General features: G+C 38.6%; 1 protein-coding gene across 2 annotated transcripts in view; it reads right to left on the reverse strand.

Moving 5' to 3' along the window:
* Positions 1-5,456: 5,456 nt before the first annotated feature.
* Positions 5,457-26,981, reverse strand: part of TAFA1 (TAFA chemokine like family member 1) — a 509,215-nt gene continuing 487,690 nt past the window's right edge. For both annotated transcript variants that reach the window (XM_045077935.1, XM_004738326.3), the window contains exons 4-5: positions 14,025-14,149; positions 5,457-8,386 (exon numbers count right to left, since the gene is read on the reverse strand). In XM_045077935.1, the coding sequence (XP_044933870.1) occupies positions 8,369-8,386; positions 14,025-14,149 (143 nt within the window). In that variant the 3' untranslated portion in view covers positions 5,457-8,368. The remainder of the gene's footprint in view (positions 8,387-14,024; positions 14,150-26,981) is intronic.

Here is a 26,981-nt window from a genome sequence, read left to right on the forward strand (position 1 = left end):
ATCTCTTGAATTTATTTCTTTCTGAACAATATTCCATTCTGATGTTTTAGACACTAGATAATTTTATTAACAAAGGAAAATGAAAAGAGAAATAAAACAGTTGCTTGAGAGAAAACCCTAAATTTTTTATCACCTATACATTCCTGGTTTAGGCAGATTTGTCCTACTAGCTTTGAACATAGCTACAAGATGCTTTTTAGGGTGACCTTACTATTTCTGGAAGTTGATGTTAGTCCTTAATTCATTTAGCCTTTGTAATGATATTCTTAGAGATCTCTGTCATTCTTATACAGACTTTCCTGATTATGTGACTTTCCTAGATCTTTCACTTATGCCCTTAAATTTCTACACTGGCATTTTAGGCTACCATTTTATCCTTTTGGGATGATTTGGTGTTGTCTGCACAGAAGGTCATTTGTGAGAACCTCTGTAAGAAGTGTTAATGATTCCCTAATTGGGGATTGAAATTAGGGTTTTTTGGTGTATTTTCTAGAATGCCATACTTGTTTTACCATTTGGTGAAAGAAATACTAGGATTAGAGATGAATTAAAATTTTCTCATTAACAATTCAATTAAACTTTGTTCATTGACAATGAGGTAGGTCAAATCAGAAGGGACAGAAAGCTTTCTCATTATGACTTACTTTTATGAGATGCAGCCCAGGCTTACTCTTGGCTCATCAAGATGGCCTTGGATAGATAAGCCTATGAAATGGAATCAATGGATGTAGTTGAGACCTGAATGTAAACTCTCAGCTTCTCCATAAAAGGGAAAGAAGAATTCACTGATCTGTGCCTAGTTTGTGACAGGAAAGTGTTCCATTTTCTAAATAGTATAAAAAACTATTACTAAATAGTAATTTACGTTTACTAAATAGTATAAAAACCCTCCTTACTGGGGCGCCTGGGTGGCTCAGTGGGTTAAAGCCTCTGCCTTTGGCTTGGGTCATGATCCCAGGGTCCTGGGATCGAGCCCCACAGCGGGCTCTCTGCTCTGTGGAGAGCCTGTTTCCTCCTCTCTCTCTCTGCCTGCCTCTCTGCCTACTTGTGATCTCTTTCTGTTAAATAAATAAATAAAATCTTAAAACAAAACAAAACAAAAACAAAAACCTCCTTACTGGTCCCTTCAGTTCCACTTGTGTGCCTATCCTATCTTTTTGCTCTCTTGGAATAGAGTGGTCACCTTAACATTGCCTTAGGTGGGTCTGTCCATAAGAAGGCCCTGAGACAGGGATTTTAATGCAAGTAGTTTATTTGGGAGATGAATATAGGAAGCACTGATAAGGAAACAAGGACATGAGACAGGAATGAAGTGAACCCCCAAAATGTATGTTTATGAGCAGGTTTGGGGCAGCTGGGTCTCAATCTCATTTGGCACAACTCAGAGACTGAATAGAACTGTGGTGTCCCATAAGATAGCCATTAGCAGCATGTGGCTGTCTATTAAGTTAATAAAATTAAATAAAAATAAAAATTATTTCCTGTGTCACAGGTGACACATTTTCAAGTGCTCAACAGCTACAGGTGGCTACCATAATGGAGAGCTCAGATCAAGAACATTTTCACAGTACAGAAAGTTCTACTTGACGGTCATGATGTAGAACAACCCTCAGAGTTGTCCCACCTGAGAATGAGGAAGCTGGGAAATTTGTACATCAAGTTTCATCTGCCACTGGTTGATGGTTGCTCTCCTAATTCCCTGAGACATCTGGTCTACCCTGCACATGTATAGGACCAAGGACAGGATCCAGATGGACACCAATATTTTCTGGTGTATAAATTAGATTGTGTCACTGGCTAAAAACCTTTTTTCATCTCTTCCTGCCACAGTTTAGACAAAACTCGAATTTTTTGTGTAGCCCCATGATCTGACTCCAAGTTTACTTCTCCAAACTCATGCCACTTTGCTCTAACTACTCTGATTTGACAGAGACTTTGCTTCAGGCTTGCAGATACTTAGAAATTCTCCTTGGCTGAGGCCTTGGCATATACTAATTCAGCCACCTGCAACACCCACACTGCTCACCCTCGCTCACCCTCACTCCCTGTTTGGGTCTCTGCATGGCTGTTTCCTGCTACCGTCTAGTTCTTAGTTCCACCTCCTTCAAGAGACACTTCCTGCTTCTCCTCCCCAAGCTCATGTTTCCCTTCCATTATTTACTTTTGTGGCTCCTTTTGCATGTCTTTTATCATGATTTATGGTTACTTGTTCACTGTTTTTTGTCTATTTCCCCTAGAATGATGTAAACTCTGGAGTTATCTCAGTATCTAGTACTGTGCCTGACACATAGTAACCACTCAGCAGGTTCTTGGTAATTGAATGGAGTGAATGAATGAGTGAAAGCAGTCTCTGTCGCTGTGCTAGCTGTAAGAGCAGACAATGAAAAGTCATGCCTCTGCCATAACAAGGGTTCACATAGGAATCCGGTAGGACAATAGTCTGAATGACAAGAGACCAGATGTGGGGAAAAAGTAGCCAGGTAATGACATTGTGTAGTTGCTGAAAATTGTCTTACACAGCAGATGGTTCAGGTCATTAGCAATTCAAGATCTGGATAAACAGTCTGGACACCAGCAAGGTGCCTTCTCCCACATGCAATTACTTGCTTGTGCCAATGCCAACGCTTGAAAGTAAGTTATATTGACATTTTCCAGTGGCTTAAAAACATTAGCAGTGGTAATGGCAAATGGCAAATCCCACAAAGTTGAGAAAGATCAGTTTAGTCCTTGAGCGTTCTAGCAAGAGAACATGAAATCATATTTTGGCTGTTAGTTACCCAAGTTTCTTTTTTTGTTTGCCTTCGGTGGGGCTAGCATTGACATGGAATGTCTAGGTGACACAGAATCATGGGAATCTGAGAAGAGCACAACCACCATAGCTTACCTGCTGCTTTCCATTTATAACATATTTCCACTTTCTCTATTTCCCTCATTCTCCCATAACCTTTAAATTTGGGGCACGATCTCCATTTTATATACATGAAAACTCAGAGAGTTTAGGCTTTTCTAGGTTATAAGTAGAAAACGAGGATTTGAATCTTTGGGGAGGGGGTTGGGGGCTGTACTAGCTCATAATCTTGGGGCTCTTTGCAATGAATATAGTCCTTTATCAGCCTGAAATGTGAAAGAGAGAAGAAGAAATGTTTCAGGGGGGTGGGAGGGTTGGGGAGGTGGGGTGTGTGTGTGAGAGAGAGAGAGAGAGAGAGAGAAATGGTGGGTGGGGGAGGGGTGAGAAACCTTGAGAGCTTCTAGATCTGGAGGAGGATCCAGCTCAGGGGACAAAGAAGTCATGAATTTGCATATGTGGGAAGGTATCTTTGGAACGTGAAAGCAGGGAGAAAAGGCCATTCCAATTGGGCAGCCAGTTTGTAACATTCTTTAAACTAAATGTACAAGCTTCTCATATCTATTAGCACCAACTGGTGGGTTCTGCTGACTTCATACTGTCTCTTCCCAGTCCCTAAATTTTGCTCCCACACCAGCTTGTGACCCCCAGGTTGGAATCTATGGAAGTTTAATCAATTAACTTCACTCTAGCCAGGGGCTGACCCCTTTTTGTAACCATGGCATGCCCCCAGTTGAGGACAGTTGAGGTGGATCGATGCCCCCAGAGTTCTCAGTGGAAAAGTACGATAGTCTGCAGGTTAAGTGCAGTGAACGTCAAACAAGTTCTAACTCCATTGGTTTTTCTACCAGCGGAGGATGTACGCAAAGACACAAATCCAAGAGAATAATGTAATGTTAGGCTAGACTTGTATTTCACTGGATGGTTTCATTCAAACTGGCATTTCATGGGTGAAACAGAGTTGTTAGCCCTTTTCTTTTAATGCAAATTCAATGGGTTATAAATATCTAACATTTTGAGAAATCATACAAGCCTCTAGGTTTCTGGATTTTCCCAAAATAACAACCACCACCGCCACCACAACAACAAATAAAACAGAAGAACTGGGCCACCCTGGCTCCCTAACCCTACAGGATAATAATATTCTGGAACCAATGCTAGCTGCTGAAAAGGGAAGGAGAGAGAGGGAAAAGCAGGCTACTCACTGGGAGCCTGATCGGGGACTCGATCCCGGGCCTGTGGAATCATGACCTCGGCTGAAGCAGACGTGAGCTGAAGACAGATGTTTAACAGACTGAGACACTCAGGCTCCTGACACCACTGTCTTGAGGCAAGTCTGGCCCCAGAGTTCCCTCGGCACATGCGTGTGAGTGTACTCTCAGGTTACAGCTTCTCCGAACAGGTGGGAGTTAGGGCTGCCTGTATGCCACCTGATCTATAAACCAGTCTGTTAGGACTGGGGTCCCAGCTTTCATGTTTGATAATCAGTAGTTATTATTTTTTTAAATAATACAACTAGCTGCCAAGACAAAAAAATGAGAGCTTAACACGTGGTGAAACGTGAAGCAAACTAAATAACGAATAGATAAATAAATGAGAACGCTTTGCAGACCAATGATGTGAGAACATGTCACAACATCTCCTGATATGCCCCTAAGACCTTTTCAAGGAAAAAAAAGCCCTCTTATTCTACCTAAAAGTTTTAAATCTTTAACAGGAGATGTGTGTGTGTGTGTGTGTGTGTGTGTGTGTGTGGTGTGTGTGTACGTATGCCTGCACAAGGAATTAATGATTTTCTCTTTAATTTTCTTTGAAGTGTGAACATGATTCTATTTTATCACTTTGTATGATGCCCGTGGGCACTAAGCCTTCTGATTCTACCACTGTTTTCCCTAGTCCAGAGCCCTCACTTTTCTTAATATATCTTATATCCTATTTTCTTATATTTATACACTTGATGGAGGTGGCTTGAGCCCTAGAATTTCCTAGACACTAAATCTTTTATTTGGAAAGCAGACAGCTCATGAAAAGGGAAATCGTATACTTCTTTGTCAGGTAAACCTTAATAGATTCTGAAATGGAAGTGTGAAGCTTAATTAAAAGAAAAACTAGTATTATGATTTGACATTTAACCTTCCAGGAGGGAGTACATATCCTACGTAGGCGAGGAATGTGTGGATCTCCTCATATAAACAATTTTCATACCCTTCATAACTTAAATCAGTGACAATGGCAGGTTGGTATAATATACTGCACTATAGAAAACCACTGTATTGCTTTGTGAAAGTTACTCTGGATTTGATCAGAAAATGATGTTGAATTTTTGTGTTGGTGAAAACATTCTTCATCATTTGATAACAGAAAAAAGTCTCGTAGTAAAACTTCTCAGCATGCTTGCCAAATCCATTAATAGATAAATCTAATCACACACACACACACACACACACACACACAAGTCAACAAATAAGCTTTACCTAACTCAAAAACCTGTCTTACGAAATGAACCACATTTTCCGTTTTACCAAGAGACGGGCTCTGGATGAAACCCTTTCCATTGGCTCTAAGTATGTTAGAACAGTGTCACACCTGATGTACAAGCTTAAAGTCATTATCAGTCATACCACACCGAGCTCTTTATTTCCAGCAATAACATGATAAAACTTTTTCAACAACAGATGTAGGCACGGAGTAGCTACTGAGTCCCTTAACTGAGATGGGTCCAATTTAAATACAACTTGATGGTTCACACATTTGTATAAGGGCCTTGATGAATCCAAATTGAATTTGATGACATTTACAAATATTTGCACTGTTTTATTGGATGGTTGCCTGATTCTGATGTAGTCTTTTTCTCCCTTTTCTCTTCTTCTAGGTCTTTTCAAGGGATGTTATTGCATGAAGTGAACACTAGGAAATAAATTGGCAGACCTGGGCCTCTAGACTAACTCTTTCATTGACTTACAGGCTCTGGTTACAGAATGGGAGAAGCTGTAAGCTCCATGTATCATAAATTATGAGAAGTGTCTGTATGCGTGAGGCCATAGAAAAGAGAATATTCTTTTTTTTTTTTTCCCATTGGATTTTCATTCAGGACCGATGCTTTTAAAAGAATATTCCAGGAAATACTCATCTCCTTGAAAAGGCCACATGACCAGGGAATTTGGAGGCAATAATAATGCTAGTACAATTTGTAATGGCAAACATCTCATATTAGTTAATCTTACTGAAGAATGTTAGGAGATTTTATATAAAAATCCAGATTTCTGGTTCTATTGAAAAAACTGAAGATGTGACAAGGCCGTGAATATATCCTCTCACAGAAATTAAACAGTGACATACCATCCATTAGTTAAGTAACCACCTTACATGTCTAGATTCTGGAAACTCTTGACTTGGCAATGCATGTTTTAGTCTTTCTTGGAGATGTACATCATGTTTGGTGTATTAAAGGCTCTGAAAATTTCCCCAGTAAATATTTCTGTTTTATTTTATTTAAAAACTTTCCCCCAATGTATTTGATTATGGACATTTTTTTTCCTCCCCATTTTGAGAATTACCATTCCAGATCATTTTTTTGCATTCAGGATTTCAGGTTTCTCTCTGAAGTTTACAAGTGGAAGTCATTTGCTAATATATTCTTTGGTACATGAATGTGGACCATAAATTCACGGGATTCTGATTTTGCTGTATGGATTTTTATGCTATCTTCTGGCAAAGTTTGTGAAGGTATTTGGAAAACCTAGATTTTGCAATTAGGAGTCTATTTCCATTTCTGTGTGCTTTTTATAGGCATTCAATATTCAGAGTCAATCTATCCGATTAGAGTATTTACATATTCAATCACACTTCAAGCTATATCGGCAGACATGAAGGAACCTCTGGATTTCACCCAAGGTTTACCTTTAAAAATCCCCACTAGGGGACCACTTGTGCTGGCGATGTAGTAAGAGGTCCTAACCACATGTATTCTAGAGAGAAGGCTTTGGAGAAAAAATCAGATATACTTGCCATATGCTAGGTTAAGTAACAGGAATGTTTGGTATTATTATGCTATCCCGGTAGATAATAAATAGTATTTCCTTTCTATAATCATCATATGAGTAAGTTTTAAAAAGAAAATATGGAGAAAAATGTCTTTTTTGAGAAGTGAGCCCCATATGTCTCAATCAAGTGACCAGTAGAGGAACCCAATCATGGGATTTGACATTTCATCTTGCGGGCTATGTACACAGCAGTAATAGTAACGAATTTCTGATTTTCAAAATACTGGGATTAGAAATATTGGCTGTGATGGCAGCAAAGACCTCACGGAAAAAATTCTGGCTGACTACAAGTCTCTAAGCAGGGTGCTCTCTGGATTTGGCTAAGGCTGACTCAGGACAAATACATGGCAAATAAAGAGGACAAGTAGGTTTAGAAAGAAGTTATTTACCACTTTAATAGGGCTGTCCAGCATTTGGTCACATAGATCATTCTGGAATTTAATTGCTTTAATGGTCTTCCTGTCTCACCAGAAGAGATCTGAATCCTCTTGGAAAAAGCAAATCAAACATAGAAAGAGGTGCCATGATAAGACTTGTTGCTACAGCACTATGTACTTAATGATGCCAGACTTTGGATTTAATCGGAGGACATTTCTGCAGTCTAGGACAGCTATACAAAGCCTTAAGACATTGTATTTACAGAACTTATTAATACAGGGATCCATATTCTACCATAATTTTGCCAGAGTCTTAATAGCATGGTGGAGTAGCTTCCTCAAGAATCCTCATTGTCTTATCTGTGGAAAAGCTAGTAGTTCTAAAAATACTTTCCTGGAAGAGGTTAGAATGGTTATTATATATCAATTGAATATAAAGTATGGTTATGTAAGCCAAGCTTGCATGCTAATATTGCACAGGGTAGAAAGCAATAAAACAGGACAATGTGCTTCCTTGGGCCATCTGGTAGAAACAGAAGGAAGCTCTCGATTCAGTATTGTTATGATGCCTCAGATTCCAGGAGTCCACCTGTAGCTGGCCTTCCACTGTGAGTACCATGCTGAAATTTCAAAAGGGCACATGTCTTCTTCCTTGCCAATCAAAAAAGAAATTGCGACAAAACAAAACAAAATATCCAAACTCAAAGAGGTACACCAGCCGTCTCAAACTGTGGTATTGTTCATTTCTTGAAGAGAATATATAATATTTCAAAATATTATATATATACATATATTTAAAATGGTACAAAGGAACTATAGATCCAAATTAGAAGATAGTTGATCGTTCTTCGTAATCCCAAAAATTTTCATTGAGAAAACCCTTTTTTTTTTTAAACCCACTTCCCATGGTGTTGCCAAAAGCGTGGGGTCTTCTCACTATAGAATACTTCATGACACACAGTAAAAGCACTGTGATTATCTGTTAACCAGTCAAAGTGCAAATAAGAAATCCATTTGGCTTGTAACGTATAAGATGTTTTAAATTCTTAAAATGTGTTTTCCGCAGAGGTGGTTTTCCTTTGCTTCTATAACAAATGCTTCCATTAGGTTCTTGGGTGGATCTGAAACCAAAGAAAGAAAGAAATTTCAGGGAGAAAAGAATGAGATGAAGGCATAAAGAAAGGTGAATAGGCAGAAAATGAGGACATCTTGAATTTATAGTATGTTGCTTCTTTCAAGTGCTCTGAAGCCAAAAATGTTAGTCTAGAACTGTAGTTCTCAAATGGTGATCAAAAAGCACACTGACAGGCCATCGTATTTTTATCAATTCATTACACTTATTTTGCCACAGCTGAGGAGATAGGCTCTGGGAGCAATGAATAACCATGACTGGATTCACAGGCACGTGACCTACCCAGTGTTACACAAACCCTGGTGCTGAACAGGCCCTCACACTTCATTTAATGACCTGCTACTGCGGTCTTGAAATTACTACTTATTTTTGAGCAAGAAGCCTGTTGTCATTTTTGCCTTGGGCCCTTCAAGTTATGTAGTTAGTCCCATGTCTGTTTGATGAGAATTTGAACTAAGTAAGTCATTCAATGGCCTTGTCAAGTTGGCCTGCTGTATCATGTAGGGGGGGTGGCATGAGGTAAAGTCACTGCCAAGGTTAGAACACATTTTCTTAGGAACACAGAAGACTCTTGTAGGATGAGGAACTCTTCCTCTCAATGACATGGCACTCAAGGGCAACTGAGAGCGAACTGTTACAACTTAGGATGCTACTTAATATATTTGAATATGGTCCCAAAGACTTTAATGTTCAAAAAAAATGCATGCACAGAGAATCACTGGTGTGGGGCAGAAATGATGATTCTAAGAGAGTTGAAGTTTCTACTTTAGAGTTTTAGGACATAGGTATTTTTCTTCATCATCTCTAAGTTTTTTGTTTGTTTGTTTCTTTTCTTTTCTTTTTTTTTACATCTCTAAGTTCTTTATAGTCTTAGGAATTGAGTGTTCTGAGTCCAGGGGTGGAGTCCATGAAAAGCTTTCAGGGTTGGGTAGGAACAGTAATAAAAGTTGGCTTTCAAAAGTTGGTTGCACTAGGGGCAGCATGTATCAGAAATCTTCACACATTTAAATTTTTATCCTCTCCATATGACTAACAGATTCTTCCAAACTTTGGTTTCTCATATTCCAGTACTATTTATCACCTCCTGTTTCCACTGTCTTCTTCATCAAAGGAAGAGGGAAAGTGACATTTGCAAAACTGAAATGGAATTGCCTGTCTTTTGTCTGTATTGAATTGCCATTCCGCCCCACCCCTCCAACCTTAGATCCTATCCTCCATGGAAGAACAGGAGATTGGTCATACCCACCATTCCATCCCCCAAACTTGACTACACTAACTTTAGATAGAAGAGGTTAAAATATATTTATTGGTTAAATAAATGAATCATTCACTCTAACCCAGGGGCAATTTTGACAACATAAATTGATTTATTTTTCCCTCCTGCAATTTCCCGATCCACCCACCCTGCACACCCCACTCCTGCCCACCTTCTTACCCTTCTCCCTTAAAGATAGTTCATGCAAAATGGTCTGGACATCGGGATTGTATAGGCTTTCATAACACTTCAGACCCAGTGGAATTTTGAGGGATAAAGCTGGGATCTATCCAAGCTGTTACATTACTCTTCTGTAGTATAAAAAGAACTGGCTGATGAGAATGGATGGAGATATGCAAAGTCAGAGCTGCCATTAGGAGGATGGGTCCGGTAGGGTGTGGACAAATGACTGTAGTGGATTTGTGTAAATCATCAATTTGACAAGATACCCATTGTGGTTAGGTGTGCAGTCTGAGGTCTGCTAACACCGTTTTAGGGAAAGGGAACTTGACTCTACATTGTGCAAATCTAACTGCTGATTATCTCATTAGTCTGAAAGACACTAACATACTGAGTTGAAGGAAATCCAAAGTTGCTTGATATGTTCCCAGATATTATACCAGATTATGCTCTATTATTTTAATCTGCTGATTTTTCCTTCCAAGCACCTTTAGTTTTCTCCTCATTTTATTCCCTTCCTCATTATGATCCCAAATGATGAATGTTCACTTTTTACATGTGAATTATTACAGCATTGTCAAACAACTTATTTTCTCCAGGGAAAAGTCTAGCTTTCTAAATTAAGGCATCATTCCTGAATATACAGAGTATACATTTATTCCTGAATGCATTGGATGCAGTGTCCCCAATTTCTTTTTTTAAAATACACATTATACCATATTACACCTTATTATTTTGTATATATTACATAAAATACTTATTATAGGGAATTAGCTCAACTAATTTTTGGAGATTGGCAAATTCAGAATCTACAGAGCCAATTTTCCAATAGTGTCACCACCTTTCAAACTTATGTTTTGGATATATAAGTTTAAAAGAAAGAAATAAACCAATAGGTTTCTAAAACCATAAGAAAAGATTTTTTGTCAATATCTGAATTGGTGTGTCTTGCCACAGACTACTAACAAAGCAATTTTAATGAAACAATTGAAGGGACGGTTAAGTGGGAATAGGATTAAAATTTAGCCTGGAGGCTTCACCCAGATGTACCAGACTTCTTTCCAGGAGGGTTTCTGTCACCAGCTTTACTGTACCCCCTGCTGAATTTTGGAAAACTTCTCAGGAGTGACTATTTTTTCTCTGTAAAATGACATTCAGGAAGCTTTCCCTTTCCCTAAGTTTTATTCTTTCCAATCTCCTGAAAGGGAAGCCTATGCTGGCTTCTACTTATCTTTTCTCCTTCCCTCTATAGGTTATATTATCATCTAAATCTAATTATCCCAGGGTTTTCCTTCAGATTGTGTCCCATTACCCTGGCTAGTTCCCATTCTGCAATATTTGGTCCTTTAAATGAAACAATGACTTTCTACTCTCCATCCTCCTTAAAAATGAGCATGATGAACCTCTGAATTAGATCACACTTTGAAATATATTTTGTTTATCTATATTTCACAGACTGCTGAGAATTTTGAGTTGGAATGATTATTTAGGAAATAACTCATAATAGCAAGGTTTTGAAAAAAACCTATATAAGGAAAAGTGATATTCAGGACTCATTCTTGCAAATCTCTTCATATTGGAGTTATTTTAAAAAATTAACAGTAGGAAGGTAACTCTCTATTGCCATTAACAAGCTGGGCGTGTTTCTTCTTCTTCTTTTTTTTCTTTTATGTTTTTTTTTCCCCCTAAGAGCACTCTCTTTGAATAAGCCTTGCACATAAGAACCAAAGAGTTGATTTTATTTTTCTTCTTACTTTAAGAACTTGATTTTTTTTATCCTAAAGTTTACCTCTTAGATAAGAACAGAACAATGAAAGCCTATGACTCATAATTAAAGTACATCTGAATATCGAACTGTTTTAAATGTTAAACTACCAGAGGCAATATTTGAAGTATGTAGGCATATTTCTACTCTGACTGGGACAAACAAACAGGGCAAACTAGAAAAATTAATATAAAACCTATTTTGGAGCACATAATTTAAGGACTGGTGTCAGCATGCCATTATTTATATAGAAGGGAAAGTTCCTTTATGTATTAGCTGCACTTAATTGTGCCTTTGTGTTTAAAAGTGTGTATTTCACTGTGAATTTCTTTGCAAGGAAGTAGAGGAAATAACTAAGTCAGTAGTAGTGTCTGGGTCTTCTCAAGGTGTTAAAAGGTATTTTCCTAGTGTTTCCTTTTTTCCTTCTCTAAAGACAGTGTGGACGTTTATTAGTTGAGTGGTGTGTTGCTCACACGGCTATAGAGCAGTCTCTTGTTTCCTCACTTGAAATGGATGCACACATTAGAACAGGTACATCCTCTGCTTTCAAACCAACTGTGTGGGTGATTTACTTCTCTTGTACACTCAGCGGTCTTGGTTGCATTCATCCCACCCAGGACAGTAGCAAACACAGTACTCTCCAGCCTCTATTGCTGTGAACAGACCTGCACTGTACTTCGGGAAGAACAGAAAATGTCTAGGAGGTATTTATAATATGTTTTAAAATACACTCTACAGAGGCCAAATCAAAGAAAATTACAGTCATAAAAAGTAGCATTAACATTTCTGTGTTTTGTTTATTTATATTCTGTCTTCCAAAGAGTCCTCTAGTTGGTACCCTTGGAATTTCACATACTTAAATCCTGAAATAATTGGACTTGTGCTATTGTTCTTTACCAAGTTTCAGGTCTGGAGGAACCATGGGATCAGGGCTTATGTTCAATAAAGGGAGATCAGTTATCATTTGAAAGAGGAAATAGAGATTTGGCAGAAAACATGTCAGCAACCAGCTTGAAATAATGGTGATCGAATTCCAGTCGTACCGGTCATGATTCAGAGTAGCTGAAAACCGACTTGTGAGAGCATCTTCAGATGGGTTAGTAGAATTAGTTTCAGGCAAAATGTAACCTGAAAAGGGAAACCTGAAATCCATGCTTCGTCCGTTAATGAAGATGGTTTCTGGAGGTGAAGGTCATGAACTGGGTTCATTTCGAATAATCTCTCCTGAGGGTGTTTCTTTGAACTGAAATATGATAATCCATGCTGAGTGTCTCAGGTGCACGAAAATGCATGTTAACAGGTAGGATGATCAGGAACCTCTCCTGGCCATGAGCCAAGGAGGTATAACCATTTACTGCTTATTGTGGCCAATACTGGCAACTAAATTTGATATGCAAAGATTCTCTATTTATTTTTATATCTAAAACAGGTTTTATAAGGTATGATGTTTTCTGCATCACAAGGCTGCAACTATCAGTTTTATTTCTTGAAAGGATAACGTCGAGAAGGAAGATCTTGAAAGGATAACGTCATTATATGGGGGCGGGAATCAGGGATGTCCTTTTAAATTTGAGTCACCCTTTTTGGAAGGCTCAAATTCAATATGTTGGAATTTCTAAGTAGTCGTGCTTGCTTTCAACAATACCCAATGCATTAAAATACATACACATGTAACAGGGCTCATGGTCACATGATACAGATATGTGTAATAGACACGTGTTAAAATATTAACATTGTTCTGTTAATGTTGAATAAATGCTGTCTTAAATGCTCCAAGCAACCCTTCCTCCCCCTTTAGTACTCCCACATTGTCCTATGATCTAATATCTACAGGGTCAATGGCTGGCCTGGCCGGGGCCCTCTAACCTGCCATCGCAACACCAATTCTGATGAGTTGGTCGGCCTCCCTATGCAGGTTGTTTTGTATTTTGAAGGTAACTCCTTATTTTACCACAGAAAACAAGGAATGAAAATTCACATCACAAAAACCTTTCACTTCTTTAAAAAAATCATCAACTAAATCTTTGAAAGACCTATAGAACATGGCTGTACTTAAATGCAGTTTTTCTCAGCAAACCATCTGGATGAGTTAGGCAAGACCTTTATTTTATAATCTCTTTTGAGCACCACAGTTGTTGGCTGAATTATTTGAATAATTACTGTCTCTCTTCCCTTTGGCTATGACACCCCAGCCTTATTTATGAGCCAGTCACAGAAACACTGAAGTGCTCAGTATGGAAAAGTCAGGTTCAATCTCCAACTTCTTGTTGATGGATGGACACCGATATGAATGTTTAAGAATGTTTTCTGTCAGGGAAAGGCTTTTTTTATCTCCTGTTCAAAGCTTCTCTGGGGCAGTTTGTAGAACCCAAAGGCAAACAATACAGTGGGTAACATACATGCAACATTTGAAAGAAATCCACTTACTCTTGTGGTCTTAATTTTATTGCCTGTAGCGCACATCCATCCGGAATTATCAGGTAATGTCTTACACTCTTCTCCTTCTAGACAAGGCTCCATCTCACACCACCATTTGCCAATCACTATGGAAGCTGCATGGAAACAGAAACAAGTATGTTTGCATTCATCCAAACAACTCGGGCACAGGGGCCGTGACCTTCTGGAAGTGTCAATTCCCTTTCGAGCATGCAAATTTCTCTTTAAGCTTCTATGATTGGCTAAGCATTCTCTCTGAAGAAGAGTAATATTTTCATGTATCAGTCTCAACATCGCAAATATAATTTTATGCTGACTGGTTTGATCAAGCAACATTTTGTCAAAAATCTCCTCAGACAACGAAAGATGAAAACATATGGTTGGAAAGACATACTTTTTGGAGGAGCTTCTATGTTAGTTTTTACAAAACAAGGACCTGTACTATTTCTTTTTAGGGACAGGGACAAAAGTGTTAACTGCTCTTCAGAATGACAGAACTATTCCCTCGGGAAGGCCAGTTTATCCACCCAGCATTAGGGTTAATCCCCCAACCTAATGCTTTTGAGGAAAAAACCAAAATGACTGGAAGCATGAAAGAAAACCTGAAAAATAAAAACTAAGAGTAAAAATTAATAAAAGTACTTGTTTACAATCAAAGGTATGTTTGAGGTGAACTGGGTTTCCTTTTGATGTTTCATCTGATGTGGCTGGAACTTTGGAAAGTTAAACCTCTGATTAAAAAGCCCCACTTTTCAGGGGAGTATCACAGATGACCACGACAGGAAGCTGGCAATGAATTTAGTGGATCTATTTATAGCACAGGCTTGTTTTTTGATCATAAGATTTTATAGGATAGTGACTGGATCACTCCGCACAAATCAAGAAGGTCCAATCTTCCCTAATGCCTTAATGAGTGAAGAATTATTTCTGCCATCCCAAATTCTCAAATGTCTGCCCGTGTCTCTTTCTGGCACTTTCTGATTGGCATGTTTTCACACTGGACTGGAACCCTAGTTCTGTAGATATTCACCCCTCAGCCCCTTACCCTCCAAAGAAGAGGCCACGCTGTGATGTTTCCTCTCATAAAGACAAAGAGGTCAGATGAGATCTGTTAACATCACAGAGGATTCATATTTAAATGGAATGGAGTAACATCCTCCCTCCCCAAAGTGAAGCAGGAGCACCCATTGAAATTCTTCCGCCATCCAGTGTTAGGCATTCTGTGGAAGGAGTACCTCGCTAACTTACAAGCGAACGGTTTAACCATACGGCCATGTCTGCATTCAAGTTTTCCTCTTTCTATACTACCCTTACTTTGGACTTGCCCTCCTTTGGAATCCAGCCTACAGATTGCAAAATTTTGATATTATATGCAAAACCATGTCTACTCTGTTATTCAGTCAATTTGAGGAATTTTCCAAGGGTAATTTGCCTCTGTTTGATTCATACCTTATGTGTGGACCAGACTGAACGACATAAAATGCATCTCTATTGGAATACAGCACGCAAGTATAGAAAATAAAATCTTGTAAATAGTCTATCCGTATGCAAAACAACGTGGTATTTCAGTAAAACACAGAGTAAGTAGCAACAGAAGATACACATTTTCCGCAGGATAGAGAATGACTATGAGTTTTTCTTTTCCTTTTTCTTCTCTTCTTTTCTTTCTTAAGATTTATTTATTTATTGGGGGGGGGTAGGAGAAAGAGAGAGTACCAGCATGCATGTGCAAGTTGGGGAGGGGCAGAGGGAGAGAATCTCAAGCAGACTCCTGCTGAGCACGGAGCCTAACATGAGGCTGAAGGAGCAGGAGGCTGGCTGAGGACAAAGCAAAAGCTGGCGCCTTGCACCCCCTCTTCACCCGCTCCCCTCCATATGTGTAGCATTCCTCAGGCACCCCTGACTGCCATAAAACGATAAATAGTTAACTTGCAGAGATCACAGTCCTGCAGGGTAGGAGTCTCCCTTGGTTTGCAAATGTCCTTGAGATTTACAACAAAGAAGTTACCTTATCAATAGCCCAATTTCCAAGGACACAGAAATCAGTTCCTCGAGCCCTAATGTCACCCTCCCCTCCATGAAAAACTGAAGGAGGCGGAGGTAGAAGGAAAAGTAAATAAAGTTAAATTTCTTCTAAACCTAAATCTCACTAACAAGGACGTTTGATAGCAGGAATGTAACATTCCACCAGGAAACTCCCAGTTGTCTTTATGTTAGTGCCTCATTAGAGGGAAAGTGGCCTTGGCTTGATAGTAACCAGGCCTTCAATATCCTGATAGTGCTTTTTTTTGCATGCATGGGCTAACCGGCCAGTTCTGCTTCTGTAAGATTGCTTTGTCTGCTTTCGCGGGCGAGTCCCCTGACCCAATCCACTGACGCCAAGTATGCCTGTTCAAACTGTCAATCAATCAGCTCAGCCTCACCCGAAACTTGTTTGTACCTGTCTATAAAAATCCTGCACTGACCCAGCTCCGGACCTCTCGGCGTTATCGGCAACGAGCAGCGCAGAGGTCCAGGTTCGAACCTGCAATAAACGACCCTTGCTGCTTGGCTTTGACTCACGTCTCTGGTGGCCTTTTAAGGTGGGGGTAATATTCAGTTGGCATTTCAGGGCTCGATCTCACAACCCGTGAGACCATGACCTGAGCGGAAACCAAGAGTCAGACACTTAACTGACTGAGCCACCCAGGAGCCCCAGGAGCACTTTTCTTTTCAATAGTGGGGCTCTGTATGAGGGTGTAGAATAGGGTCACATTCCAGTCATAGGTAAGGGACCATATTTATAGGTGCCTTAATAAGAGACAATAGTAAATAAGACACGCATGTATTTTGGAGGCAAGAAAAACACTTGTACTGTTGAAAGGGGACAAAAATAAATTGCCAGGCTTCCCGTGACATAAGATCAATGGCAGGGTTTGGCAGTGTTTATCAAGAGACCACAGTCCGAAGCTTCCTTTCGGCCAGCACTTAGTCAGCAACAGGCCGGTGACATTTGCCACACTTGTCCCCTGAAATCCCACCTAATATCTCATGATTGCTGCCCTGAATCAACACCAAGAATGGAAACCATCTGGTCTGAGCTCTGAGGGGAAACCACCTTTCCCGACAGCGGTTGTGACTTTTTTTTCCGCCATGGAGGCACACAAATAACGAACAAACTGCCAGTAAGGTCAGCTTCAGCATCTTCACTTCCTTCAAAAGGACACTGTTCCCTCTTCTCTAGGCTGCTCTCTGCCCTCTAAGAGCTGGCTTACTTTGTTGCAAGCTAACAAAGGAGCTTCTCTTTCTTTTAAGCATTAATATCTTCTCAATGACAATGTAGACAATAGGGAAAAAAAGGCATCTCATAACCCACAGATCACCTTTAATTCCAGGGAATAAAGGTCCACTGACTCACAGGGAAAAAGGAAAGGCTTTCTAAGAATAAAAAACATCCCCAGACCTGCCTATAATCTCTAAAAATTCGTATTACACTTGCTTCTCCTAAATAGGGTTTGATGCTTGGACATTACCCTCTGGTTTATCAGAATTGAGTTCATTCTTCCAGTGTTGCTTTTCTAAAGATGCTATTAGACTGACTTTGCTTCTGATTTATGCATTACATTGTCATTTTAACATACATCACTTCATGTCTTGGGTCAAACTACAGTCTTTTTTCATAGCTTTCTTTCCCCATATACTCATATTTCCTGCAATAACTTCAAGAAAATCCAGGGAGGATTTATAGATTACTCCCTCTTCCATACTGGAAGCTACCTAAAACCTTCAGATTATTGGAAGAGGAATGATTTAAAGAGGTTTAACACAGTGGGCTAACATAAATGTTACCTGTTTTTATAATTTTTCTCATAAGAAAAATGTAAACACAAATAATTCTAAATATCTTGCATTATAATGGTCAGTGCAGTAATAAAAATGACAACTGAGGTTCCTGATGGTTTCTTCTATGTTTCTCTGTTAGGTACCTTAAATGTTATTATCTAATTTTCATAGCAATCCTAAAGGTGGGTATTATTTTGAACCATGGATGAAGGTGCCCTCAAGTCCAGAGGGGCTAAATACGTTTGCCCAGCTTACACACATAAGAAGTGTAGGAATTAAGACTAAAATGCAGGCTTGGGGGCGCTTGGGTGGCTCAGTGAGTTAAAGCCTCTGCTTCAGCTCAGGTCATGATCTCGGGGTCCTGGGATAGAGCCCCGCATCGGGCTCTCTGCTGAGTGGGGACCCTGCTTCCCCCTCTCTTTCTGCCTGCCTCTCTACCTACTTGTGATCTCTGTCTGTCAAATAAATAATAAAACTAAAAAAAAAAAAATAAAATGCAGGCCTGCTTACTGATAAAATCCATGATTTGCATCATAAATGTGCAAACTCATTCTAGTTTTGTGTTCAGGATTCTCAGAACTCTTTAAAAGCATTTACTGGCTGCTGAGTGAATGAATGAATTCTCTCTGGTATATGATTACTGAAAATAAATTTCATATAAACACAAAACACTTGAGGCAAACACAAAACATTTAATTTCTTATAAAATTAATGTAAAAATATTTAGGGTAAGAGCCAGTTTACATCACATTTGTTTCTTCCTAGACAGAGCTGCATATTGCTTGATTCTACTACTTATTGTGTTTTAGTAGTAAGTCCCAGCAGTGAACAATTTTTGAAGCCACAAGAAATTTGTGACATAGATTCCTAATTTCTATGAGGACTCTTTATCCACTAGAAGAACTGAGTTAATTAAATATCAGCTGCAAAAACCAACTCTCTCTTATCTCTGGTGATTATAAAAGAGACTCCTTTTTAGCCCTGGGGTTCTGGAATTCGCTCTATGAATGTGCCATATTTAGGAAAATATCCGGTCTCCTACTTTTTCAAGAATGTTCATCTTTCCTTAAGAGATTCATAAAATCACTAAAGCTACTTTAATCCTAAGTTTTGATTTCTCCCTTGTACCATGTCCTGTTGCTACAGACCAAAAGAGAGACTTGTCAAAAGAGAATCAACCCATCAGTGATAAATCTTAAATGACCAGAAATCCTTTTGTTATTGTTGTTGTTGTTACTCACTTTGAGGCCTTTTTCCACATAAAGAGAACACGGTACTGGTAAGCAATGGGCTTAATAAGTACAGCAAATATACATTAGTTTGCTGAAGAAGTGCCTTTCCTGTTTATCATTTCAATAGACAATATTTGGGTCTCGACTCAGTAAATGGTCTTTGAGCACTTTCTATAGTCAAAGGACTACCTGATTTAGTGGGATGGATCAAATAATGACCATGACATAGTCTCCACCCTGAGAGCTTACAGTTTAGCTCAGAGTTTCTCAGTATGGGCACAACTGGCATTTTGGCATGGATTACTATAAGGGGTATAAATGAGCAAAATACTCCCTTGGCAGTAAGTACATTATTGTGCTGGAAATGTAGGCTCACCCTGGGGAGTGGGAAGAGAAAAATCTTAATAAGATTGTGGAGGTTCTTGAAAGCATGAAGCTCAGGCTGGGTTTTTGTTTTGTTTTGTTTTCCTTCAAGGAATGATAAGTCACTGAATATTCTAGATTCTGTGTGCAAAGGGAAGAGACGATTAATGGGATGGTTGGGAAAGATGGATTTGGCCGTGATGTACAAGATGCAAGAAGAAAGAAACAAACAGCTGAAATGCTATGTAAGCATGGCTGCATTCACACAGGAGGGCTAGGTCTGGATTTTGGTTGCCTACTCCAGAATTGTGAAGAAGGGCAGAGCTGAAAGCAATGTCAGGAACAACTGCGGAAACCATATGACTAATAACTCAACTACATCTACTGTAACCCTCACTACATGGGACTAGTATTATTAGTTCATGTACCTGCCTATTCACCAGACAATGTGCCCCTGGAGGGCAGGGCTCCTACTACATTCATCGCTGAATGGCACAGAGTAACTCAAGACAGGTTTAGAATTTATGAATGAGTGAATTAAAAAAAAAAAAAAGAAAGAAACAGAGAAAAAGAAAAAAATAGTGCTTATGTGAAAGGATTGGAGGATTTCATGAGAAAGCGCATTCAAAGCACTTAGCAGAGTGTCTGGCATTCAATAAATGTTCAATAAATATTAGCTGTTATTATCATCAGCATCATCATTTTTATTACTCTAAAGAATAAAATCACTGCAAAACAGAAAAGGCAATTCCTCACGAAGTGAGAGAGTGAACCATTGTTCTTCAATATTATGCCAAACTCTCAGCTTGCTTCTATGACTTATGAGAGTTTGAGCATAAATTAAATAACTGAGCATACGATTTCATTCATGTTCCCAGAAGTAGGTTATAAGTACATCAATCAAGACAAATTTCCCAGCTCATTTTTGTGCGACCTGCCATGCAGTTTAGGCAATGGCTGGAACTCCATGAGGGGACTGCAACAGCTCTCTTGTCTTCCTTTATGCACAAGTTGTTGTAACAGCTGTTACAATGCTCTTCTTCAAAGGACCTGCCTGTGACTCCCTCTGTGTTATTGTCTTTATCAAAGTAAAGTTAAAGGCATAGAATAATGTGGCTGGCAATCATTCCAAATCCTCTCTTTCCTGCGAGCCCACATTTAAGGTTAGGATCCAGGGTAGAGAGACATTATGTAATAGTTAACCTCTGAGCTCTTGGATATAAGATAGAAAGACCTGGGTTTGAATCTGAAGCCCACTACTCACTGGTAGTATTGCTTTGGAAAGTTGCTCAGGTCAACTCTAAGGTTCTTGAGTTATAAATGCAGTTAATAGAAATCACAACTGGTAATAGTAAATTTTAAAGTGAGGTCAGCATCTTAGTATGATACATAATAAACTTTATACTTAACATGTGGCAATTATTCTGTTACTTGTCCATGTGTCCTCTATCCTCCTGTATATACATCTGTCCAATGATCTTCATAGAGAGTTAATGCCTTATCTTATTGGAAGTTCATACTAATTGTGGGATGCATATATTCAGTTTTTGCTAACTAGACTGTGTTTATTTGTAGGGTCTACAATATATTTCGGAAACATACATGGAACTAATGACGTGATTGATTAGTATTGCTTTCCTTCTACAAATTCTATTCCAGTGCTTTTCAAACTGGGGCAATTTTATCTTCCTTGAAGGTATTTGAAGACAAAGGTTATCTTTTATTTATTCAGAAGTTATTCACTAACTGCTGTTAATGATATAAATAAATATAAAACAGACACAGTTCCTATCCTAAAGTAGCTTACAGTCTATTGTAGGAGATAAATACTAATTGTGACAATGTGATAATACACACAGACAAATCATGAGAAAGATACTAGGGACACTAATGAGGGGATCTGCTTTGAATCATCAGAGTGATATAGTAAGAAGAGCCCTTATTAAATATAAGGGTGCCTATATCTTTTCAATTAGTCTTTTCGCTTTAGATAAATACCTGATAGTAGGGTTATTTGATTATATGGTGTTTCTATTTTTAAATTTTTGAGGAAACTCCATACTCTTTTCCACAGTGGCTGTACTAATTTACATTCCCACCAACAATGCATGATGGTTCATTTTCCTCCACATTCTCACCAACACTTGTTATTTCATGTGTGTGTATGTGTTTAAACCATTCTGACAGGTGAAGGTGGCATCTCATCGTGGTTTTGACTTGCATCTCCCTGATCCTGAGTTTATGTTGAGCAACTTTTCATGTGTCTGTTGGCCATCTGTGTGTCTTTTGTGGAAAAATGTCTTTTCGGGTCCACAGCCCATTTTTAAATTGGATTTTTTGTGGTTTTTTTTGGCCTTGAGGTGTATAAGTTTTTAATATATTTTGGACATTAACCCTTTATCAGATATGTCATTTGCAAATATCTTCTCTCATCTAGTAGCTTGCTTTTTTGTTTCATTGGTGGCATCATCATTTACAACAACCAAGATACGGAAGCAGCCAAAACGTCCATCAATAGATGAGTGATTAAAGATGATGTGGTATGTGTGCACGCATACACGCACACACACACACACAGAGGAATATTATACAGCCATAAAAGAGTAAGATCTTGACATATGCTACAACATATATGGACCTAGAGGATATTATACTAAGTAAAATAAGCTAGACTGAGAAAGACAAATACCATATGATTTTACTCATGTGTGGCATCTAGAAAACAAAACAACTGAATCAAAAAAGAAGAACAAAAAAGGCAGCGTCAGACCTACACATACAGAAAACAAACTGAAGTTTGCCCGAGGGAAGGGAGGTGGGGGATGGGCAAAATGGGTGGAGAAGAGTGGGAAATACAGGCTTCCAGGTATAGAATGTTACAGAAGTAAAAGACAGGCATAGGAAATATAGGCAATGACACTGTAATAGCATTGTAAGATGACAGATGGTAGCTCCACTTGAGTACAGCATAAAGTGTATAGAATTTGAATCACTGTGTTGTACACTTAAAACTAACGTAACATTGTGAGTCAACTACAGTCAAATAAAAAATGAAAGAAAGTCTTCATTGCTGAGGTAATTTAAAAACTAAGTAATCAGCAAAATTGTTTCCATAATAAAGCAAATAAGTATATATATTATGAGGTCTAACTTCACATGAATTTTAAGATAAGACACAAAACATTAATCTTTTGCTTGTCACAGGCTGTTCCAAGCTGTCTTATCAGAATGCAGGGGTATAGTTTCTACTGCTCTGAAAAAAGCTATCTGCTCTGGTGACAAGGAATATTCAGAGTTTTTATCAACTCAAGGGAAAACTCTTAATTCCTGCCAATTCTAATATTCTTCTTTGTGTGCTCTACACCAAGGTTGCCGTCCCTGGCTTATCATGCACTTTCAATACCTGATAACTCTATCCTTGTGCCCACTTATAAATTAAACACTGCATGTCTTGATTTCACTAAATCAGTGGTTTTATTTTAGAATTTAATTCAATGATATTTTTCCCTTTGTAGACATAATTTTAAATCTATGTTTAAGAAGAAACATCAAGAATCATGATTATTAAATAAATTTCCTATTGAACACTCCTGGATTCTCAAGTTTAACATTCTGTGATTAAAACATTCAAGAGCAACCCCATAGTTTATGATAGAGTGGGATTTGTAAATTTGTTGAGACCCTTGCATTCTGATGCTCTGGTTTTTGCCAACCAGAGAAACCTTTGGTTATCCTTATTAATTTTAAAAGTAATATCTACTCTTTTCCAAAATTCAAAGCATACATTTAGCAAAAGGAAAGTAAATGTAGTCACATTAAGCAGAAGTAGACTACTACATTTGGCTATGGATTTTCCAGTCTTTTTCTCTAATTATTCTTGACACAGCATTCAGAGTGATCTTTAAAATGCAAATCATTTGATATCAATCCTCTGCTTAAAACTCTCCAATTTAGCACATGGAATAAATTCTATACTCCTTACTCTAGCCTTCAAAGAGCCATGTTACTTGGTTCATCCTATCTCTCCATCCATTTTTTTTTTCTACCAGCTCCATCTTCACCCTCCAGCAATTGCTCTACCCCCTCTAGCTCTTTTGCAAACACGTAAATTTCTTTTCTGATTTGGCTCACCCTCTGTCCTGGACATGTTCATCCAGAATTGACATCAATTGAGCCTCAATTCAACTGTTTTGTTTTGTTTTATTCTAGAGTGTCCCTTCTTGAAAATTTATCAAAAATAAGCCATAGCCACCTGACCCTGACACTTTCCCCTTATAGCCTGCTTTGATTTTCCTCATAATATGTGCTACATTCTGAATCCACACACCATTTTCAGTGTACCTGGATATTTGTCCTTTCTTCCCACTTGGCTCTAAGTTCCCTGAAGGTTTGGACTTTATATTCTTAAGTGGCTAGAAGGGTGCTGTCATATAGGAGATCATCAATATATATATTTTTAAATAGTTGAAAAAAATGTATACACTAACATATACAATATTTTTTATGTAAGTAAGACCATTCCACACAGACCATTTGCTACCCTTCTTTAAAATCTACCATGGAGGGGCACCTGGGTGGCTCAGTGGGTTAAAGCCTCTGCTTTCGGCTCAGGTTATGATCTCAGGGTCCTGGGATCGAGCCCCACATCAGGCCTTCTGCTCAGTGGGAGTCCTGCTTCCCCCTTACCTGCCTGCCTCTCTGCCTACTTGTGATCTCTCTCTCTCTCTGTGTCAAATAAATAATCTAAAAAAAAAAATCTACCATGGAATCATAAATATTTTTGCACATCTCTAAATAAATGAAATGAATCATTACCTTAAAGCCTATATCACATCCCCTATTAAGGTGCATTTTATTTAACCAGTCCCTTGGTGTTGGAAATTTGTCTTTTTTGTTGCTAGTTGTTTGCTATTAGTAAAAATGCTTATATTAACACCTTGTGCATATACCATTGCAAATGTATTTAATTATTTCTCCAGGGTAAATTCTAAGAAGTGGTATTTCTGAGTGAAAAGGTAAAAAAAAAACAAAAATGTTTAGCATTTGTGATATATAAACTGTCAAGAAACTGTTCATAACCGCTATTTCTCACCAGAAGCACCCATTTCTCTGCACAGTTTCCAAAACACTGGTTAGAATTTTTAATGATTTGCGTGAAAGCATAGATTTTGTTTGGGGGTACAGAAACATGGTCTTAGCCAGCTGGGGAACCCAGCCTGCTCCCAGTCTTCATATTCCACGTTGACTCTTTGTAGAATAGACCTAACATAGTGAAACAACAACAACAACAACAACAAAATCTCAATTTCTTGGTGACTAATTTATCCTCCAGGAAATCTAACCAAAAGGGCTGAAATACCGGAGGGGACTATCATGAGGTCAAACAGAGTGAAGGCTCTAAGCCAAACACACACAAGGGCCAGAAGAATATTACATTCCTTAGTGTAAACTGTTTTTTCTTGGAAGTCCCTGCTGAATGGGACGTACTTACTCTACATGTGCATCATAGGGTTAGCAAACTCAGCATGGAGAATCTTGCTATTTCAGAATAAAACATGCATTTGTGCTTGTCCTTTGAAATTTGACTTCCTGGTGGCTGCTACTTCTATGTGGTCCATTTACATCCATGGCAACAGATTGAGGAGAGGCACTGTTAACTGGATATGGATATAGAGAAGAACTCCAAAATCTCTATTTTTTAAATCAGAAGGAAAGTGAGATTTCAAAACAAAATATTTAGGGGCACCTGGGTGGCTCGGTAGGTTAGAGTCTCTGCCTTGGGCTCAGGTCATGATCTCAGGGTCCTGGGATTGAGCCCTGCATTGGGCTCTGTGCAGCAGGGACCCTGCTTCCTCCTCTCTCTCTGCCTGCCTCTCTGACTACTTGTGATCTCTGTCTGTCAAATAAATAAATAAAATCTTAAAAAAATTAAATTACCCCAAAGATACAGATGTAGTGAAAAGAAGGGCCATCTGTACCCCAATGTTTATAGCAGCAATGGCCACGGTCGCCAAACGGAAAGAACCAAGATGCCCTTCAATGGACGAATGGATAAGGAAGATGTGGTCCATATACACTATAAAGTATTATGCCTCCATCAGAAAGGAGGAATACCCAGCTTTTGTAGCAACATGGACGGGACTGGAAGAGATTATGCTGAGTGAAATAAGGGAAGCAGAGAGAGTCAATTATCATATGGTTTCACTTATTTGTGGAGCATAACAAATATCATGGAGGTCAAGGGGAGATGGAGAGGAGAAGAGAGTTGAGGGAAATTGGAAGGGGAGGTGAACCATGAGAGGCTATGGACTCTGAAAAACAATCTGAGGATTTTGAAGGGGCGGGGGATGGGAGGTTGGGGGAACCAGGTGGTGGGTATTGGAGAGGGCACGGATTGCATGGAGCACTGGGTGTGGTGCAAAAACAATGAATACTGTTACGCTGAAAAAAAAAAAAAAAGCCTAGACAGGAGCAGGGTCTGGACACATATAAAAAACATATTAAATAAATAAAGACATTTATAAGCAAGTTTTTAAATAAAAATTTACTTATTTATTTAGAGAGAGAGTGGGGTGGGAGGGGTGGGGCAGACAGAGGGAGAGTGAGCAAGAGACTCTCTGCTGAGCCCAGAGCCTAATGTGAGGGTCAGTCTCATGACCTTGAGATCATAACCTGAGAAGAACCAAGAGTTGGATGTTCAACCTACTGCACCACCCAGGCGCCCCTTATAAGCAACATTTAAGCCACATGCACATGTGTATATCTTTTGAGTGCTAGCTCTCTGTGTTCTTACAATTTGGAAATGGCTCACTGGAGGAATATATTTATACACAAGTGTTTTTCCAATTTGAAAAAGTACTTTGTGAAGTTATTATTAAATTCTATAACATAGTCTTTGCTAAAATTGCTACAGATTTACCATAATCAAATAATGTCAGTTAAGTCCATTTTCTTCTTTTCATATGTAAAGTAATCACTTTTATTGTTATTGATACATTAAAATATCACTTTCAGTTAATTTCACTTTGCAACTAATCCCAGATATTAAATTATTTCCAGAAAATTCTTGGCCTCAAGCTCCTTTGCAAAACTAGGGCTCAAAATCTTGGCAGTAATGGGAAAGTTGTACACTGATTGTAAGATCTTTCATTTTAATCTTGTTCTCACTAGAGAAGATTGATATAAATAAAATTTAAATAGAAAACACATTTCAGATGCCAACAGTGAAAAAGACTTTGTCAGCCTAATGAAAAGGTATCAATTTTCTCTACTTTATTCAATAAATTGTGAGTCATTTTCTAAATGGATTAGATTAAAGGAAAGTTCAAACTCCCAGTGAGATGCTCTTGGCACTGATGGAGACTTTAGACAAGAGAGAAAGAACCAGGGCACATAAAACCTCTTAAGCCTCTTCAGATCTATAAAATTGATAGCAAGTAAGAGAGAGGCATCTCTAACCCTGAACTCACCTATCGCCTGAGAAGCCAAATCTTGGGGAATTGAACAAGACACCCTGTTTCTCTTATTTTAT

This window comes from Mustela putorius, unplaced genomic scaffold (assembly GCF_011764305.1).
Source record: "Mustela putorius furo isolate JIRA1106 unplaced genomic scaffold, ASM1176430v1.1 tig00000095_pilon_pilon_pilon, whole genome shotgun sequence".
Lineage (NCBI taxonomy): Eukaryota > Metazoa > Chordata > Mammalia > Carnivora > Mustelidae > Mustela > Mustela putorius.